Source organism: Cataglyphis hispanica, chromosome 12 (genome assembly GCF_021464435.1).
Source record: "Cataglyphis hispanica isolate Lineage 1 chromosome 12, ULB_Chis1_1.0, whole genome shotgun sequence".
Lineage (NCBI taxonomy): Eukaryota > Metazoa > Arthropoda > Insecta > Hymenoptera > Formicidae > Cataglyphis > Cataglyphis hispanica.
In genome coordinates, this window is record NC_065965.1 from 6,858,429 (window position 1) to 6,881,033 (window position 22,605).

Genomic DNA, 22,605 nt, shown 5'->3' on the forward strand with positions numbered 1-22,605 from the left:
TATATTTTAAACACACGAAAAGATAATCTTTATATTTATTTGTGTAAAAATTCTTAAATATTATCTTATTGATATAAAGTATATTTTTTTATTTGTAACATCCATGGGAGAAAATTGGAAAGAGAGAGAGAGAGAGAGAGAAAGAAAAAGAAAGGAGAGAAAGAGAGAGATTTAAAGTTACCTTAATTGTATTAGTTTAAATCCCTGCTCTTTTTATTTATAAGTGGCTAAACCAGGCTTAACATAAAGCGTCCTATATATTATATTTCTCACCAGCAAATCTCTTGATTCTAAATTAAAATAAAGGCAATTTGTTATCAATGTTGTTGAATAGAATAGATTTGTATCTAATCAGATGAACACGTGAAAAGGTCTAAAATATTTTTAAAAAAACATCTCTGATTTTTTAATAAATATAATAAAAGAATTTTATCTCTGAAATTAATTTCAAGCGTTTGAATCCGCAAGGATAAAAATTATATGTTTGTAATAAATTAATTGGAAAATGGAAGCAAGAAGAATAAAAATTACAATATTAATTAAATACCCTATAATGTACGAAATGCTTTAATTTAATATATCGGATAAATATCTTCTCGATGCAATTTTCAAACAAAATATTCCTGGAATTTTGTAATATTTTTCCGACACCCAAATAATAACTGCTTATCCGTTATCCCGTGTCCTTCCTTCCTTCTCCTTCCTTTATAGCTCACCCATTTTAAACACCGCCAATGTCTCACATCTCATATTTTCTTACATTATTAGTGTCGGATCTACATCGCACCTCGACGCGACCCGCAACGACAATAAACGCTCGCGACTTCCTCGGCGATAAATCATCGTCGCCCAAAGTCGCAAAAAAAAGTCGACAATTTTTCCTATCGCATCGATGGTACACGACGAAGAATGGAGTCGCCGAGAAAGTTGGCGCGCGCTTACGCGCGTCCGAAAGTTGGCCCAGGTGAGTGGAGGAGAAGTTGTAAATCGGTGTGGCAGAAAGGGCAGGAAGGGGGTGGAAGGAGGAGGAAGGATGGCGGCTGCGCTCCATCCGAACATAAATTTCCGGAGCAAATCCCGGAGTAAGCGCCAGCTGCCCGCATCGGCCCCGCGTAAAATGGGGAGGAGGGGAAATCCTTGGAAAAGCGAGAGGAGAAAGAGAGAAGGAGGGAGAGACAGAGAGAGAGAGAAGCGAGCCCCTCGATTCGACCCTCATCGCTTATCTCCCGCCTCTTGGCACCCCCATGGAGGACCAACCCTCTCGCTTCTTCCGCGTGCTAACTTAGCCTCTATTTCAGCTTCTGTTTTTCTGATACGATAACAGGCGATTACAGCGAAATGATTTAGTGAGGTTTCCAACAGGAACTTATTGCCGCTACATTGTGCAGCCGGCCGAATGCAGCAAGGTAGATAGAAATAATAATATTACGATGATATTCGTAGCGGAAAATGTTATTTGTCAATTTCAAACGTATCGGATGTCTGTTTTTTTTTCGCGTGCGCGACGATATTTTTTTTATAAATATTTTCGCTAAATATTTTTTTTTTATTTTTATTAAATATTTCAACTTGACCTGTGTGTATACTTTATATAGCTCTGCCGTTTGCTACATACGAATGTATCAAACCATAAAAATGAAATATTTTCACGATTCGCAGTGGATTGGCGTATTTAATCCTCGCAATTTCCACTTTCGTGGATCGCTCGCCCTATAATTCCGTATTCTTCGTGTACTACATGCGTCCGCGAAAGCGACGCGCATTAAAGCGGGATGAAAAAAAGATAGCGGGAAAGAGAGACGGTCGTTAAAGTTATTTTATTGACGTTTATTTAACTTCGTTGACATATGATCGAGCGGAGATAATTCGCACGATTCCGTATACGCGTGTGGCATTTCCTCCAACATTCCATCCATCCCGTAAGAATAGACTTCTCTATCGGACCGCGAGTGATCGAATATGACGGCTCATCATCGTCGCCTGCTGGTCGTTTTGGAAATACGTAGGTACGTCGAACCACTGATACATCTTCGGTTGGCTCTCGTCCAGCTCGTACTCCACACAGCGTCTAGGAATGCTGCCAAGAGATCGTTAGCGCATCATTTTTTTTTTACTTTCCAATGCTCGCGACTTTTGAAATAAACCCGTGGTTTTCGGATCACACTCGATCGATTACGATGTTCCAAATAATCTTACATTCTCAAGAATTGCGTTAAAGAATCGCCACAATATACAGTGTGTCGCGAGAGGAGATAATATATAAATACTTAACTATTGAATTACAGAGGTAAATTCGAGTGAAAAATATCGCATATAATTCTCAATGCGTATAAAAATATGATTAAAAAAATAATTATCAGGAAATATTTATAGTTTGAAAAATTGCTTAAAAAAAAAAAAAAATTTCGACATAATAATTTTAATCCACGCGCGATTGACATAAATAAAAATGTAAACAGAAAAAAACGTACCATACCGTTCATTGAAATACACGCAAGCGATAATGCGGCTATATATAAATACCACGATCGCGTGATGCGTGGAAAATTGAAGCCGTGTGTACGTTATTAAATAGGATTGCGAGAGGATCGATAAATTCTCTCGAGTGCCTGACCCATTTGAAAGTCGAACGCCGACTCTCTGCTACGTGTCGCTTTAATACGCTTACGACTCACAGTGAATGCCGTTTGTAGCCAACGATGGGGTAGTCTTCGCGGAAGCACTTCGTGTCTAACACGCTGAAGTAGAGGAAGCCGACCTTCGCGCTAACGAGTTCCTCCGAGCTATGGAGACAGTCGTAGAACCTCTCGTCGCACGAGCAGTGTAGCCTGATTTCATACATTTTACGACGCTTCATCAGATTACTTGCTATAAAAAAGCGACCGCGTACAGCGCTTCATTTCAATTTGAAATTATCCTCACCACACTGTATCGCGAAAATGCGCTGACGTTTGTAAGAAATTCTTCAGACTAACGAGCGAATGAAATAATAAAAGTATGTTGCGTCAAATAATTGAAGGATAGACCGAGCGAGATCGAAATAATTTAATTCGCCAAATCGTGTGCTCGAAATGTAACTTTATAAATTACGTAGCTTAGAACTCTTCTTTCATTATAAATCTTCCATTTTATTTTCAATCCTCGAATGTTAATTAATAAAAATTGTTGCGTCAAATAATTGAAGGATAGACCGAGCGAGATCGAAATAATTTAATTCGCCAAATCGTGTGCTCAAAATGTAACTTTATAAATTACGTAGCTTAGAATTCTTGTTCTTCTTCCATTATAAATCTTCCATTTTATTTTCAATCCTCGAATGTTAATTAATAAAAATGTACCCGATGAATACGATATTTCAAACTTATCATAATAATTTTCTCGTCCGTTAAAGTCCCTCCCCAGCCACAAAATATTTTTTTATCATAAAATATTTTTTTTTTCAGCGCATACGTCATATGATATTTTGATGATAAATTTATATTCCACGCTAATATTTTAATATCGAATGCAATTGCTTTAAATTCTCTAAATTTTACGATGTGTACTTTTAATGTATCGTAGAGTATAAGCTTTTAAAAACATTATGTTTTTCCATATTGTTATATATATCACACAAGAGAAAATTGCACCCCTATATAATTAATATACTGAGTTTGTGATAATGCACAACGTCATATATCAACATCAAACGTCAGCCATAACTATAGCAAGACACGCACGAAACTTGGTAAACTGCACCAGTTGCGTGAAACTCGCTCAACAGACGTGCTATAGCAAACTAGTTCATTGACTTTCTTTTGTAATTGCTAGCAAATCTCTCAGCATGTTTTTCGAAATGACACGCAATAGTACGCGAAGACGGCAAATAATCGTCAATTTCGTTCACAAATAAAAAAGAAGCCAGAATATTCAATTTTCATTTTCTCCTTTCATTTTTAAGTCTTTCCAATTTATCTACGCTCTATCTACATATTCGAATACGTCCTTCCATTATTTTTATCCTTAGAGAATAGTATTGAAAATAAAATTGAATCTTTAATAAAGTTAATGCTTTTGCAAAAAAAAAAAAAAATGAAATAATATAAAACTAAGCCAACATACTATATACTCGAAAATATATCGTTAAACTTTAATTCTTTCAAATCGGATATTTATCTTGTGAATAAAAATAGAATAAAATACTATTAAAAATCGTTTAACATAGAATATTCTAAGAGACGTTAATCCGTGATATATCCTTCTGATAAAAAAAAATTGAAGGATTTATACTGTTCTAATTTAGGAGATTCACCTTGTGTAGAAAGCGATATTGGTCAGACCGTATTTAGTCTGCATCGATTCGATTGTATCTTTGCAATTGTCATGTTCACGGCAGCATGCATCAGTCATTGCGAATACTCCAAGATCGTCCGGGTCGTTCGCGATATTGCCACTGCCGCACCATTTTGTCCCTAATGAAATATTCAAACGAATGATAAAGCTCGTGGCCACTTGATTAATTAAGCTGGAGGGAGCGAAAAATTTTCTACAATTGCTTTTTACCGAACGCGCACCGACTTCACTTTGTAGAATGGAGTCACTCTTTCACGATTACGATGATTTTTTTGAATTATTTGTGCAGCTATATGTGTTGAATTATGACGTCAAAGTGAAAAATTACACAAATCTCTTTGTATATTCCGTATGTTGAAGTAAATGAATCTTTTTGAATTTTATTACTGTTTTTAAATATTATCTGCGTAAAAAAAAAAATTGAAAAAATATGCCAAATTTGTCTTAAATTTTTTCAATAAAAATGGATATTTTTGTTAGAAGAGTTAATTCAATTTTATAATATATTTTATTAAAAAAAAAAAAAAAAAAAACATCTCGGCTTTGTAAATCTATTTTATTAAACACAAATATGGTCTGAATTATATTTTATCTCGACTTATATGTTGTAAGAATAATTATCACGTAAATTTCTCGTTCCTGACGTCATAATTATTGATTGCAAGAATCAGAGATATGTGTATATCAGAAAGATATACATATATGTACGTATACATATAACAATTATAATTTTTTCCCTTCAAATAAATTATACCTACATACCTGCACTACATTATAACGACTGTATTCGCACACAAAAATATGTCGTTTTAATAAATCCTACCTGGAAATATAAAAGCTGGCTGAGACGTTTCGCGGAGATCATTGTTAAAGATCTCGCTGTCGTTTGGAAACGCAATGTGCCATCCGCGAACATTCCGGGCCAAAGAGAATAACAAAAGCACGGAAAGCAACGCGATGGTTAAAGTCATTGCGACGGGATTCTACTGTCGTTTTAGCGAAGGTGGAAAAAGCCCCCCCCTTATATATGCATATAAAGAGGACCACTGTCCCTGCGCTCCATTTCATTTCTAAGCCATCTAATCGCGCGAGTTACGCCCGGCGTACGAAAGAGGCGGTTAATGCGTCGGATAACGTTTGCGTTTCCTGCGACGGAATTAATCTACGCCGAGATAACGCCACTGAGGGGCTTTTCGAAATGAGAGTTATCGAGGGTCCCCATTGATTATCGTAACAGATGCGACGTAACGCGTCGCGAAAAGAAGACGCTGCCGGTTTGCGGACTAATTTAGCGCGATGAAAAAGTGAACCGAGTTTTTCCGAATGATAGGAATGAATTTAACGATGGCGAGTGTGTATTAGAATGTCTATTTAAATTTTGTAAAAAAGATCCCTGATTTTCGAAATGTTTCCCTTCAAAATTTCAAGTATAAGGAGAATATATTTCAAGATATTTTTTAATGCAATTTGCTAAAATAAGTTTTTTTATTCTATGTGATTTTTCATATTTTTCACTTATACGAAGAAAAAAAATACAAAGCCATTTATGTTTCAAGTGTTAAATTTTCGAATGTGCTAAAAAAAAATCAAATAATTTTCGTAAGATAAATATTTTTCATTTACATAGCATTTTCATTTTTTATCACTAAAAATTTAAAATAAAAAGTATATTCAATATTTTATTAAGATATTAAATATACAATAAATCGAGATAGATATATATTTTAAACACACGTAATTTATAATTCGGCGAACTGCTTACAATATAAGAGCAAAATTATCAAAGAAAAAATGTTTCAAAAAAATTCCAGAATTCCAATAAAATTTCACGAAAATTCTCTAATTTTCCAGGTACAAAAAAAAAATTCCAAATTTTCTACCAATTCTTCTAGAAAATAGACATCCTGTATTAAAAAGAAAGAAAGTATATGTCATCCAACTGCGAAGTTAGATATTATTAGCTGTTATATTTACAATGTAGATGAAAAAATCTTTCTAGTAGACATACGATATCCGGATGAAAAATTCAAGGGCACGATCTAGTTATTCGAAGAGACGAATGCCAATCTAGGATTTATTTCACCGCTGATAGAACCGACCGCAAGCCTGCGAATGACCGCGGGCAGAAATTTTCAGTGGAAACTCTGAATTTCATACGATCGTGGGATCAGCGAGAAAATTTGAAAAATTTATTTTCGCCACAAATGAGAGACGATTTTTCTCGCGTTGCACGAATAATAGAGATTTTCGAAATAGCACGACCTTTCAGGGTGAAACGCGATTTCGGGCGTCCATTTGAATGGACTCTCTCATTTGTAAGGCTCGCCGCTCTCTATTCTTTGTCTACAAAAGCCGTGACTTCGATTCTTTTGCCGTATGATCGAAGCCGCGAGAGAGTGTCGATCTTCATTTATATCCCTCTTAAAGTAAAATGTGGCAGATTCAATAATGCGCGCGCTTCAACGTCGCGTACACTGTTTGTTCTAATAACGGATTGTAATAGACGGTATCAAAGTAGATCCCAGATGAAGATGGAGAGGAGGGCGAGAGGGTGGACGAGTCGGCTATGAAACCCTCGAGCTGACCGGCATACGTCAATATTGTGCAACTGTGATACCAATAATAACCCGATCAATAATCGATTACCGAGATGTTGTCGATGCGGTGTGGTCGGCCAATCGACAAAACGCACAATGGGATAGGCAGTTACGGAAAACGACGAACACGTGCTCTCAAAGAATATCGATCATTTCTGCTGTTAGAGCGGAGGAGATAAATTTTTATGTGCACTTCTTGCTCGCCGAGTACTTATGTACTTTCCTCGTGTACGTGACATGAAATGGGTAACTAAGTCCTGAAAGTTGTCAAACATTGCAAGTTAACATGGATTAAAAAAAAAAATCTCGTTTAAATTCTTCTATCGTCAGAGAATTAGATTTATTACAATAACGACAGCTGTCATTAGACAAATATTATTCCACACGTTAAATTACAACCGAATATGAATATAAATCGAAAACAATGATACTATAGACATGACATTGAATAATCATAGAGTACAATAGGATGCAAGTAAATTTGCACGTGTAATCACTGCAGATCTGTGTATAGAATGCATCGAAATTAATTTATTACTTCAATATACAATTACAATAATTGCATTTCTGCCTATGTATACTGGAATAATAAAGAATTAACGATTATTCAGCGACCATGAAATATAATATTTCATAAAGCTTACCAATCTTTTTCTCTCACGAATCTAATCCTCATTTGAACGAATGTTGTCAAGATTTCTTTTCGCGGACTAAAAACCGTTTTGACAGAAGCGAAATGCATTTTATATTGGTTACGTGCAAACGCACTCCGAGATGTCATCGAGATTCGGGCAGAGAAAGTGACGGATATTTCGCGGCCCGACCAGACCCTCCTGACGACGAGCGCAGTCTGCCAACCAGATTCCAACAGCCGTTACACGCTCGCTCGATATCGGCGGACCGATTCCAGATACCCGGAAGATTGTTTGCAGACGACCCGCCTCCACCTCCGCCTGCATTCTCTTCAGGAACTCTTTCAGCGGATCGGGCGGCGGTGGCATCTGGCAGCAGACTGAGACTTCTGCTTTGTCGAGCCGCGGCTTGCTCCCTTTTGACGAGCTCTCGCCCGAAGCCGTCTCCTCGGTCGCTTCCCCTACGATCTTCTGCTCATCCTCGTCCAAGTCAAATGCATCATCCATCGTCTCATGTGCGTCGTAGAGGTCGCGCGACGAGTAGAGGCCCTCGTGAGTATCGTCGTAATGCTCGATGATCGAAGAGCCAGGATTCTCGACGTTCTCAATCGTTGACTAAACAAACGTTTAGCCGTTTCTTTCACTCGCGATTAAAAATTCATATACGGTGTAAAATAGTAAATCAGGGTGTCTACTCAAAAATGGATAATATATTGTAAAAACAGAATTGATCCGAGCCGGCGATTATTTATAATACAAGAGCTAAATTATCAAAGGAAGAATTTTTGAAAAAATTACTCGAGTCCCGATATAAACCCCCATGAAAATTATCTGATTTTTCTAGGCACAAAGAAAATCTCTACGAATTTTAGATTTTCCATGTTTCTCTCAAGAGATGAAACACCCTGAATAAAATCATTAAATTCTTTCTCTCTTTGATAATGAATAAATAACCGAAATAAATAAATAATTCCTAAAAAAAATTGGAAAAATTTCTGATTTTTTTTTTTTTTTCAATATATTCTAGTATTGAAAATATTAAAAAGCTACGTTCTTTCAACTGACGTTAGAAAAAAGGTAGCTCGTCAAAATCAAAGTTCACCTTTCAGACGGCGATAAAGGTGCGAATGGGAGATTCTGTAAAATTTTACGACGCAATCGTACCGATCGCAAAATTCAATGTGACTGATCGTTCTCCCGGCATGTAACGTTCGCGTGTCTCGGCAAGCGTACCTTGTTACTCCCACCTTGAGAGAGCTGACGATCAATCGATTCGATCTCAATTTCGGTTTTATCGTCGGCGACATACTGTCCCGCCGACGACACTGTGTCGACGTCGGATTGCTTCGGGTCATCTTCGTGATCCTTCAGGATCTCGAGGCTTTCCACAGCTCGCTTTTCACCAAGCTCTTCTCCGCAAACATCCTCATCGGTGATGCTCGCCTCCTCCTGACACGTGTTTGATTGAATACGAATACGCGTCCAATAAAATCAAGAGAAACGTCTTCTCCACGTGAGAGATTATCCATTCCGATTTATGATGCAATCTCGATAACAGGACACCGACATTAAAAAGTCTCACGTATCTTCACCCACGTTCAATATTCAATTAAATGCATTTTTCTATTTTATACGCGACATTATAATCCCTTCCTACATTAGCGCCAAAAATTCGCGATCGCAATGCGTTTGATTAAGAAATTTTTTAGTCATTTTCGTACAGAGTTAGACAAAGTTTGTTTCGTTAATACGTATTTCCTGTAATCTACATGAACCGGTTAATTTTCGCTCGCTACGAAAACCGAGTAGAAGCGCAAATGCGCATATAAAATATGCAACGCTGCTTGTAACGAGAAGTAGTTAGCAGTAGATATAACGTGGATGTTGTATGACGAAAGCAGCTTATTGCGCGCATACGCAAGCTTATTGGCAAAATTTATCCAATTTTATTCCTCGCTTGTAATTTTCCAATTTTAACTTCCATGTACAGCGTTTTAATATTTTTTCATATTTTATAGCATTAATTTGACGTTTGTACGTCGAAATAGACAATAATTAACACGTTAGTTTTTATGTTAATTTTAATCAATTATCTCAACATTAAGAGTTAGAATTATTAATAGAGAGGTAAAATTGTATCGTAAGAAATAAAATGTTGCAACTTTTCTTTTTAAACGTGCACCCAACGTAGAAATGCGCTTTGCAATTATTAAATTATTATAAAATATGCAAATATATAAACCGTCCGCTGCAGCATTGTTCCCTTTAGAAAGGCGGTTATATCACTTTATCGCAATTATAGCCTCGAAAATTACAATGCGCCCCGTTCGCTTAAAGCACGCTCTATATCTGCTGCTTACGTATAAAATCGCTCTACTATGTATAAGTTATAAATAAATGTCAAATTTGTTCAGAGCCACACGCTGTGTATCATAAGTCGAAGTCTATTCATCTCAACAATATATATATATATATATATATATATATATATATATATATATATATTTTAATTGTTTCTAAAAGTAACGATGTAATATCCTCGTACACGACGTAATATGCAAATTAAACGTGAATCATCGGCCGTAATTATAGTTTGACAAGTTACTGCCCGCCCACTCGACATTTCCGCTGAATAAAAATTAAATGGAAATCCCGAATCTCGCTCATTTTCCGGCAGTTTTAAAAGATACATTTTCACGGAATCAATTTTCACACTACGATTACGTTCGCATTACGAACGCAAATTCTCTGATAAGGGATAGCGATAATGGGGTTATTCCGAGAGAAATCTCATTAACCGCGCGGGCGAAGGGCGATTATTTCGAGCGAGCCAATGATGCGAGGGGAAAAAAATCACTAAACGAAAGAACCGAGCCGATATTTTATTTAACACGAAGAAACGCCTCGCGATACCTTTTTTTCCGCCGCTGTCATTTCGCAGCCGCAAGATATCGTCGTCTCGCACGAATCGCTCGTCTCGGACGAATCGCTCGTCTCGGACGACGATCCCGAGTCGGACGACTCCTCGTCGCTCGAGGAAACGCGTTCGCAACAGGGCCGCCGCTCGCCGCTGCAATCGAGATTCGCCAGATATCTGTAGAGATCCAAGAAAATCCTCAGAGGTATCATGGCTGAGCCGCCTTCCGGCTCGTACGTCAGTAACTCGCAAACGTATATCATCGTCTCCAGCAAATTCTGAAGCGGACGTAAATTACAAACCGCGAGATTAATGGCGTTTACCTCCCTGCTTAATTATATAAGATGTACGAGAATCTGGAAAGAAGATACTTGTGTGTTAACAGAGTGTCTGCTCTCAAATCATGTAAAAGAATTCCATCTCTTTTCCACGTATTTTCGTTTAAAATTCCGAGTACATCTAAATCAAAATATTTTGTACATCTTTTTTATGCATTTTTTTTTTAAATAAATTTTCTTTTTTTGCTAGATTTAAAATCATATTTGTTGACAAACATACAGGAAAGATAAAAAATTCAGGCAAATATTTTCGCTCGAACGTTTGTTATCTCTATTTCCATTGAAATATTTTTTATTTCATATTTTTCATTAGGAATTGAAAATAAAAGGAAGAAAGAAAGATACGTATCGATCGCACATCAATATCATATAGCGATACGTTACTGCATCCTTTCACTCGACTTGATGATTCTGATTTGTTTTCACTATTGTTAATGGCTCTTCCATCATTAGATTCGTTTTTAAAAATCTAGAAATTGACAGCTGTCCATCCATTATACGGATGGAATTTAACCAACTAAATTACGGCCATCTCATGTTTTGCTCGTTCTGCACACAATGTGAATTTTCAGCAGTGACATGTGAGTCAATAATATTGTTTTTTTTCGTTTCCAATTTCCGCTATATCACATCATGCACCGACATAACTCAATTCTTTTAACCATTATAAAGAATCAGTCTATATCTTGTTACTCATATCGTAATAAATTAAAAAAGAAATTAAAAAAAGAAACATCCTTTTCAATCTTTACAAATACTGTAAGTATTTGAAAAAATTTGTAAAAAGAAAAAAGATCCTGTCAGCGCCCGATAGAAATTCTGATATCAGATTATCACGGGCGATAAAAAAAAATATTGCATTCCTCCGAATGACAGAATTTAACTTACACTTCCTAAAAATCCACAGGCGACCGCGAGGAATCGATAAAAATCACAGTACTCCTTATCCGGTAATAAACCAGCCACTATGAAAAGCTGATAGAGGCTCGTCTCGGGTAAATCCAACCCGTGCCAATCCTGCACGAGGGCTCTCAAGCAGACCTTGTCCGCGCGACCGTATCTATTGAGTAGGGTCTTCAGGTAGCCGGGCGTGATGCCAGTGGGGTGGGTAAAGGGCGGATACTCCAGTCTGGCCTGTAGGACAATATCGTCGGCCATTCGGGGTTGTTCGCGGTCAGTAACCAGTTGCCTGATAACCTTGCGATGGCCGTGTCCGGTCCATCGATAATGCCCCCTGGGCGCGCGTTATGTGTATACACTCCCCCCCCCCTCCCCCGTACGCGTACGGAGACGTTACAAACCGGTTTACGCCGCAAGCTATAGAAATGCCGCTTGTCGCCCGGCATTTCCATGGAACCATCTCGCTCTGCCACGGGAAAAAGGGATGCGGATTACGCTGATATTTGTATTTCTCGCGGAGCGCGAACCCTCCCTCCCTCCCTCGTTCGCTCACCGTCTTCTATCTAGGTGAGCACACACGTACGCCGGAAATATCGCGCTCATAATCAGGTATCGCGTGTCAGCTGTCGCGGTAACGCGATATATCACAGATAAGTGAGGAATTCCAGTCATCGGTGATAACAACAACAATAACGGCGCGCGCGTGTTGCAGTAACAGTTACAAATTAGATTATGCTCGCTGTAATTAAATTAATCGGTAAAATGCATGAATGTGATGAGAGCGAGAGAAAGAGAAAGAGCGAGAGAGAGAGAGAGAGAGAGAGAGAGAGAGAGAGAGAGAGAGAGTTTGTACGTAGTGACATACATAGGATGTTTCACGAGGGAATGCGTAGCTTCATCTTCAGCGATGTGTAATTTAACAGAATTCGAACCAATTTCGCATCTGTCAACATTAAAGCCATGGAGTAATTAAGGAATTATTTAATATTTAATATCAATCAGGCGAAATATGCTTTGAAACAAAGACAGAATAGCGTTATCCGTTAAAACTAAACTAGTAAACCTTTGAACAAGACACTTTTCTCACACACATACTTTTATAGAATATATAAGTAAGATTCTTAATTAATAAAGAAATAATAATGACAAAATTATAAGTTTGTAATATAATAATAATAATAATAATAATAATATTAAAACAAAATTGAGAAACGCTCTGATGGAAGAAATTTAATATATCGAAAATAAATTTCCGCATTAAAAAATAACAATAATATCAATAATAACGCTATAAAGAACTTGATTGGCCGTTGAATTTCGTTAACTGATGCAACAATTATATTTCATTAAATCGCGTTGTATGAAGAGTCTGCAAATTTATCGGTAACGCATGAATAATGATAAATGGATATTAATAAAGAGAACCATATTATATATTAATATAATTACGAGGGGAAATTGTTTGCGCGCAAAATATTGTATGAAATGTTTAAATTTATTAATTCGGCTCTAATGGAATTTAATTTTCCTCAATTTTATTTAATTCTTAAAATGCACATATCCGCGAACGAAACAGATTACAACTTTTAATTAATCGATTACTCGGATAAGAGAAAAAGATCGTAAGCTCCACCGGTTTGTAACTTCTCTTTAATGTTGTTACTTCATCCAACCAGAATTACGCGAACTTATAATTACAGACATCCGTTCTCGAGGAACATGAATGGAAGAACTCTCGAGATGAATGTACCTTATACTTATACTTCTCTCATGAATAATATCATAATTCTGAATACTCAAGCAATGTAATATAGGTCGATCGGCACGCGTGGAATGTTGATTAATTTTTGCGCAAGTAATGTATTTTTAGAAATATATTTTCCAATACGCTTACCTCTTTGCTCAAACTTAAAATAAATAAACGGAAAAGATGAAGCGAAACACTGAGGGAAGAAATAAAAAAAAGAAAGTTGTTAAGTAATTATAAACATATTGTACGAAATATTATAAAAAATTCCTCGCTATATTAGCGAGCGTAAGCTGAATTTTTGTTTCGAAATGATTAGATTTTCCTGATGATGAAATCTTGCATTATCTGATATTGAGATTTTTCCGAAAATAATTTCAGAGAAATATCTTTTTTTAATAAATATCGATTATTGTCTATATAAGTTCCTCGAGAGATATCTTTTCCTTTTAATTATTAAATAATATATTTCCTCAAGTTTTATATTTTTTATTTATCATAATACGATATCTTTAATACAATATCGAATTTCTTCCAAAATATTGTGAATCTTTAAATAATGATATCTCGATTATAGGATTAAAATTGAATTTTTATTATTTTTAGGTGGCACTCAATATTAAAATTTTTGAACGTGACACATATGACGTCACAAGCATAATTTTTCAAAAATTTAAAATCCCTTTATATTGATTTTTCAAGGACAAGTATTTCTTATAATACAAAATTGCGCACGATGAATAATAGATTGGAAGAAAGATAAGACAAGAAATGTGAGAGAGAAAGAAGAGAGAAAAAGAAATCGAAGCTCTGACTGAGCCAAACGGGAGCCGATGTGTTTGCACAAAAATGAACCGTACCTTCACCGGAGGCACCTCGCCGTTCGCCAAAGCGCGGAAATACGCGGCGGTCCATCGCAAAAGATCGTACGGTTGCGTACGAATGGCCGCCTTCGCGTAGAGCTTGAGAATGTGCGGGAACGTCGACGGTATATTTATTTGTTGGGCGCAGTAAATCCGCTCGGTCTGCGGATCTGACATTTCGCGCACGGGGCGGAAGAACGAGAGTGAAGGCCGAGACAAGCGCAAGTGACAAGAGACGAACGAAACGCGACTAGATATCGAGCGATTCGATTCATTCGCGGAGCCATCCGTCAATTCCACTTTGATAGATATTTCGAGAGACAATATCTTGCAAAACTTCAAGGAGATCCCGGAATATACAAGTTTCAAACAGCGATATTTTTATAGCTCAAAAAAAAAAAAACAAAATTTTCCATCATATATTTACTTGTTTGTATATAAAATTTTTCGTGTAAAAAATATTTAAAAAAATATGCATAAAATATTAAAAAAATTTTGAACAAATGGAAAAATTATGTCTCATAAAGCGTTAGTAATACTGTAAGTGTGAGGCTTATTTCTTTATTCTCATTGATTCTTAGATTGTTGTAATAAATCGTATTATCTTATTGTTAATAGCTATTGTTCAGCGCAAATCTTGAAAAATAAAAATTAAAACAATGAAATAAAGATTTATTTAAACACGAGTAATGTATCTCCGAGGGAGGTAACGAGTAATCTAATAAGCTACCTCTTTCATATAAATTTTGTGTCATAATCCAAAGCCTCCCTATATAGTTCGCGGAAAGTCCCGCCAAAGTCCTCCGCAGGGAATTTAACACTTCAACTGCAAACTCAAACTGCAATAACCACGAACGATGAAACATTGAAAACGTACTTCATTTTACGAGAGGTGTGCACGTCGACCTTTTTAAAATTTAAATAACCGCCCGGTTATTTGACTCACATGTCGATTTTAATATCTATTCGTTCAATTTCAGTCAATTTGCTAAAATTACGATATATTTACACCTATCGGCACCTATCTACCTTTTAAACTTTGTAACAATTTTATGCGTGACAAAATATTTGCAACAAGTTCGCCTCGCGGCAATAATCGTTTCCGTTATTTTTAATGAAGCATGTCTTTTTAATGCAAATAACACTTTTACAAATAGAAGCTTTTATCGTCATATATATGTCACGTTTAAAAATTTCAATATTAAGAGATGAGTGCCATATGAAAATAATAAAAGCTCAATTTCCAAAATTTTCCTATAATCCAAATATTATTATTTATGGCTAAAAGCTATTTCCAATACTTCGAAATAAGTTTCATTAACGAGAAATATCGTCATATATAGAAAATGTAAAACTATAGGAAATGCATTATTTATCAATTAGAAAGAAACAAAAACTGCTTATATATAAAATATATATAAAATATATATAAAATTATTATATATATATATATATATATATATATATATATATATATATATATATATATTATAATATATATTATTATAATATATAATAATATATTATAATAATATTATTATAATATATATATAATATATATATATATATATATATATAAAATAATTTTATATATATATAAAATTATTTCTGGAAAAATTTAAATATTAGATAATACAAGATTAAAAAAATCGAATCATTTCGGAATGAAGATGCGAAAAAATCTGTAGATTATAAAAGTGCTACAGCACGCAAGTTCGAACGATGAATTTTGAAAATGAAAATTCCATAAGACCGGAAGCACAAGCTAATCACGCACAATTTGCACGTATAATTGTCTAGCTAGAAATATATACGCGTTTACAATCACATCCACATGGCATGGTCTCAATGAACGTACAGCAGTCAATATTTTTATAAACGTGATGAAAGCACGGTGAATTGCCTGGAACAATAAGACCAATACGCCGACACTCTCAATGGAATACAAATGGTATTGGGCAAACAACAGAGATCGACGGCTCTCTCTAGAAATCGAACGTCCTATCGCCATCGCCAGTCTCCTCCACCGTCAGAATCAATGATCGATCCGACCCCATTCCTCCCTCACATTATTGCGACCCACGATTCTATTATCCATACATCGGCACATATACACGTTTCTCGATACGGCCTCTATCGCTTTTGTCGCGATGCATAAATGAAACGTTCGTATTCAGCTCAAGTCTCGCTACCCATGTTTTCCAACGTAAAAATGCCTTTCTTCCTTTCCCGAATAAGATAAATCCTCATCTATGAATTAAAGATTTTAACAATACAGATAAATAATTCAACGCGTATTATACACTTTAATAAAATATTAATTTCAACAGCACACATTGAATGTGAATTAAAATAAATAAATTTAAAAATTTAGTATATATATATATGAAAATTAAAAATCTTTTGTTTTAATTATTTTCATGTAGAAAAATCATCAAGGCTAGATTTCTTTAAGAATAAAACGATATTATTTCAGACACGATTAAGAAAATTAATCTTACAATAAAACTACAATTATTCAATTATCCTCCATCTGTATTTTTAATAAAATAAAAAAATTGATAATAGAAAACTTTCATTATATAAAAAAAAAAAATTAAAAATCTAAATATCTTCTCTTGAATGGATGTTGACAGTTATCGGTATTATTTGAAAACGATATCGATTAAAAAAAAAACTGTAATCAATAGCAGATATAATCAGTCTTATTGCGGAAAAATTGAAAGCAAATTTTCCGCCAAACGATTTGCCCTTTCATTCTGCCTCTCTCTTTCTCTCTTACAATACACCCGGTACATGCATCTCCCTCTGTCGTACATCTTGCAGCGAATAATCCCCCGAATAGTTTTCAATCGATCGATCGCCGGCCGCAGTTGGCATCGCGAAAAACCACGTTATTCGCGATCCGCTCCGTTGCAGCATGAATTTCGGGAGGCTGCGGGAGAGCTCGAATAGGGAACGGAAGCAATTTCGCCGTCCTTCGGGAATGGCCTTGGCATGACATCGTCGCCGGGACATCAATCGTCCATTGAACGAAGCTTAATGGCAGAGGGGGAGAGAGGGATCTGATTTCATATACGAAGAGTAATAAGCGTCGCGATAGCCGGTACATCAGAGACACATAAAGGGGTAAAAAATGCCCCGCGGATGAACATTAATCGAGGGAGATGAATCGTTCGGATGTAGAAGTCCTGGTTCAGTTTCTGTTGCAACTTTGCGGATCGTCGAGCGCGGAGACTTTAGCGGCCGGAACGATCGCCGGTGAAATCGCACGCTAATGGCGACGACGAGAGAGAAATTTATGTGCGTGAGAGGATTGCGAGCGCGGCCGCGCCAGCTGAATTATTAGGATGGTTTTGGGCGAACGTTTTAACTGAAACCGCCGCTCCGCTAAGCGTTAAGCGGAAAATAAATGTCCCGCCTACGCGCGTGTATCCGGATATTGAAATTTTATTCAAGGGAATCTCGTATGTTTCCCATTCGAGATTCGCGTCGCGTATCCGAACGTGAAAAAGAAACGTATTTTATATTTTATCTTTCTTTTAAACAAAACATTTGAATATCTTCCAAACTCCTGAAGAAGACAAAAACATTTAATATAAAGTGTATTCAAATTTTATAAAAAAAAAATTCTCTGATCTTCCAGCTATTTTGGTTCACAATTCCCGCAGGAAATATGAGGTAAAAAAAATATTTTTGACTGCTTAAAATGTAAGCAAAATTATAAAAAAAATTTTTCTTTACTTTCCCGAGTCCCAATAAAATTCTATGAAAAAATTCCCTTGAATTTTTCAATTTTCCTGAAATACAAAGGAAATGAAAATTTTCTGAAAATTCTAGGTTTTCCATTATTCTCGGAGTGGACTCTCTGCAGAAATATAGAAAATATTTGCCAATAAAAGCGTCAAATCACGAAATAGAGGTCGCCAAGCTGGTGCAAACATTAAACAAGCCTACCTAAAGGCGTTACATATGACTAATGGCAAATGGCTTCTGACTCCCTCGCTTTCATAAACAATGCTAAAGGCGACAAGAAAGTCGACGACTTCTCTCGTTCTTCGACCCGCTTTCACGAGTTTCCGTGCGAGTAATTGCGGGACAAAAGTCGATCGGCCGGCGCGCGGTTATTGCGTTCACCTCCATAGGTACTTCCGGCGCCTATAGCCGCGAGTATTATGCCACTTGTGGCAACTCCTCTGCTCTGTGCATATCTGATACCGTTGTGAACTCAACAATGAATAAGCGACAGACGTAATGCATTCCGGCTGTAAGAGTTGCACGTGGCTTTAACAACTAGTATTGGAAAAAAAAAAAAAAAACACCGGGATAAAAACTGCAAGTTAAATCCATAAAACTGCGCTGCGTTGGAGCTGGTTTTACATCGAAAGTGGATTCGTGAGTTATATTACTCTACTATCTTTTATTTAAAAATATTAATTTTTCATAAAAAAAAAACATTTTATCTTCTCCGAATATTCGGCACAAGAATTCAACTATCCGAAGTATCTCGTTACCTTGGATTTTATTCAATATTTATATACAAATCGTATAGAGTTTTTTTTTTTTTCAAGAACTTTATATGTGTAATGAAATGAAATATTAACATTCATGTATATATATACACATTTTTTTTTAATTTAAGTTTAAGTAAAATTTTTCACATATTTTTAATTCTCGAATATATTAATTATTGGGATGTTTAATACTAAATTTTTCATAAAAAAAAAAAAAACTAATTCTGTATTCAAACACTCTGTCATTGAAATTAAAATTGATGCTATCGCAAGCCAAAAAAATCTAAATATTTTAATGTCCATATATTTTTGTCATCATATATTCTTGAACTTTGCTTGTCAAAATCTAAATATTTTAATGTCGATATATTTTTGTCATCATATATTCTTGAAAAGCTTTGCTTGTCAAAAAAAAAAAAAAAACATATTCAACCGAGTGAAAAACAAGAAACAAGCCATTTACGTAATTAACGCTGGTTAATATTTATCAAGAGATGAGAGCTCTGGAAATCACGACGGCTAATAAAATGGTTAGTGAACTGCGAGCAATGTACGCTTATTAGGCGGCACATTACACATATTTTGGACCGACGCAAATACAGAACTATTACACGGCTAATACGTATGGATTAATGCGCTTTGGTATTTCGAACTTTCCGTCCGGTCAAATCACCGCAAGAGATTTGATTTTGCGCGATAATTCCAACGCAAAATCGATTCCAACGAAAATTCAACGTCCATGCTAATCGGCGGAGGTTTCGTCGCTGCGCGAGACGAAAGTGGGTGCGCCTCGGTTATATTAGAGAGTTAAGGCCAATTATACAACACGACTAAATCACCTGGTAGCGACACTGGCAGTTGCATCTAGCACCTGGTGCAACATTGTTTACATTGTTGGCGCACAGATTGCACCCATGGGCGGTAACCGCGAAAGCGATGGACACCCGGCAATGGACATAAAGCGCAAATTTGCATAGGCACGTTTCACGTGCTGGCACCGACAAAAACCGGAATTCTTCTACATTAACATGCCCCGTTGACATGTATCTCACCGGAGAAGCGCGTTAAAATATGCTAGAAGCACGACCATTTTCGACGCTCCTATCATTTTGATTATCTTTTCTTTTCTCCCATTAATTCGTCCAGCAATTATAATAGATTTTTATATGTAGATATTTATATAGATTATTTATAATTTTGAGTATAGAAAATTTTCATTTCAATTTACGCGCATAATTTATATAATTTAAGATTTTTCAAATTCTCTTAGAATTTTAGAAGAATATATATTAAATTGTATATTACAATTAAAACTGCAAATATATGATATTCCATAAAGTAATTGGTTAATAATAGGATTAGAATAATTAATTATAAGGATTGAGATGGATTAGTACATATATTAAATCATATTATTATCAAATGGTAATAATAATATTCGAATGTTACATCATAGATTATGCATTAGAATTATTATCATTTTTCTCGTGTAGATCCGTCGATTAATTTATTCTTTATGCTTTTGTATCGAGACATGAATGATTTTTTTGGATAAAAGTTTTGGAAAAAAGTATCTCTCTTAAAAGTGAGATTACAGAAATAAAACGACTTCAACGAATTAAGATTCAGATATGCAAATATGTAAGCAAAGCTTAAAAAAAAAACCTTACTCGGTTAATTTCGGATAAATTTCTCTTTAAGAGAATTTTAATTAGAGACTCAATTTTATCAAGATTAACCTTTCAGCTGCAACATGTTGAAGTAAATTTTTGAAATTATCCATAAGGAAACATAAATATAAATCACTATACATCGTTGAGAAGGAAAAAATTTAATCTCTATATAAAGTAGCATTAAATAATCATTTAAAAATTAATTGCGAGAGAAAAATTCAACTGTTTTTTTTTTTCAACCTCTACCATATTTCTCTAAAGTTCCCAAGTCTATTAGTTTGATGTATATATACAATATTTATTTGACCAGAAATTTCTTTCACCAAAAAGTTGATTTTAAAGAGAGATCTCAAGAGTTGTACGTAACAATTAAAATTTCATTAAAGTGGGGCCCGTGATCTCAAATTGATGCAATCTGCGAGATAAGGCAAGGTGAAATATTCTAAAAGGGAGAAAGAAATCTAAAAAAAAAAAAAATAGGAATTTAATTAAACCCGAAATTATATCAACATTGGCCATTGAATTCAAACTTTTTTGCTGCGATGTTGCGTGACATAGATTATCCTTGTGAAACGTAATTTTGAGGCGGGTGGCTAAATTAAACTTACAAACGGCTTTCCAAGTGTTAACACAGATTAAAGCGACAGCTCGTTAGACGTGCCGTTCGGTAGACGCGGCATATCCATCGTAAGCCGCGACCGTGAGCGGGATGAATACCGCATAGCGCAGCGCGTATACATATACATGTACGTACGTATGTATGTATGTATAAGGTAGAGCGCATAATATATGTCTGCCGCTCTCGCGGTAGTTACGTGACCGGGGAACGAAAATAGATGCATGCGTCCATTTTCCGTCACGTCGTACCGGCATATGCTCGTGCAGCTTATCGCGCACGTTTTCCTCGGCCGGTCGAAAGTAATTCCGCGTCTCGGGATAAGGAAAAGCGCGAGCGCGCGCGGAGAGAGAGAGAGAGAGAGAGAGAGAGAGAGAGTTCAACAGCCTTCCCGGGGACGCCGTCGTCGCGATGCGACTTCCGGCATCCTTGTGCCGGAACTTACGGAAAAGAGATTCGTTTGATGGAAATGCACGTTCGCGATATACGTATCTGCCGCAAAACGTCAAAACGGCCGGAGAAATGATGCGCAAGAATATTGCGGGGCGCAACGCGCCTCGCCCTATATATAAGTTTTCGCCTTGAAAAATTTTCCGCCTCCTTCCGAAGCGGATAAGCGCCGCGATAAACTCACTTTGCCCGTTTTATGCCGTCCCGGAAACGCGTTCTTCGATAACGTTTTTTTCCCGCCAGTTCTTTTGAAGAATTCGTAGACCCTTAGATTACTTAAGGTGTCTATTCAGATCTTGTTAAAAAGATTCCCTGATCTTTCAGATATTTTTGCCCAAAATTCCAGGTGAAAGAAAAATATTTTAAAGATTTCTCAGTGCAATTTTTTTCAATAAATTTTTTTATTATATGCGTTTTCTAATATTTTTTACTTATACGAATATTTTTCACCAGCATGACATTTTCATTTTTTTATCATTAAAAATTATAATAAGGAGTATCTACTGCATATTCAATATTTTTTTTAAGATATTGAATATATATAACAATATATATATATATATATATATATATATATATATATATATATATTTATAATATAATATTTATAATATAATATTTATTAAAATATTTATTAAATATTTATTAAAATATAATATTTATATTTTGAACACAATTCATTTGGCTTGCCGACAATTTATAAGACAATTTATAAGAGATAAAAGCAAATAATATTATTTTTCAAACAGTAGATTCTCTCGCGCATCTCTTAGATACCTTCTTCTCTCTGGCTCTCTCGTTTAGTTTAGCTTAATTCGGTTATGGTTTATGTCTTCTGGCACGATACGCGATACGTACGAATGCCGAGAGCGGATCGTCTAATTATATCGTCAATGGTTGGCGGCAAGAAATCAGAAGTCGAGTAAGTTAGAAACGAGCGAAACGAGAATAAGTGCGGATGACGGAGGCGAATTAGGCGATTTCGTTCAAGATACAAGACAGTGCCAAAGTACAAGCCGAAATGCG

At 35.8% G+C, this 22,605-nt stretch overlaps 2 protein-coding genes across 3 annotated transcripts in view; both read right to left on the reverse strand.

Annotated features, from left to right (window-relative positions):
• Positions 1-22,605, reverse strand: part of LOC126853429 (transmembrane protein 132E) — a 101,510-nt gene that overhangs the window by 32,451 nt on the left and 46,454 nt on the right. The window lies entirely within an intron of this gene.
• On the reverse strand, positions 1,813-5,869 carry LOC126853496 (phospholipase A2-like). The gene is made up of 4 exons (XM_050599310.1): positions 5,156-5,869; positions 4,292-4,451; positions 2,676-2,828; positions 1,813-2,077 (listed from the first exon to the last, which is right to left on the reverse strand). The coding sequence occupies exons 1-4, from the start codon at positions 5,301-5,303 to the stop codon at positions 1,936-1,938; spliced, it is 603 nt and encodes a 200-aa protein (XP_050455267.1). The 5' UTR covers positions 5,304-5,869; the 3' UTR covers positions 1,813-1,935.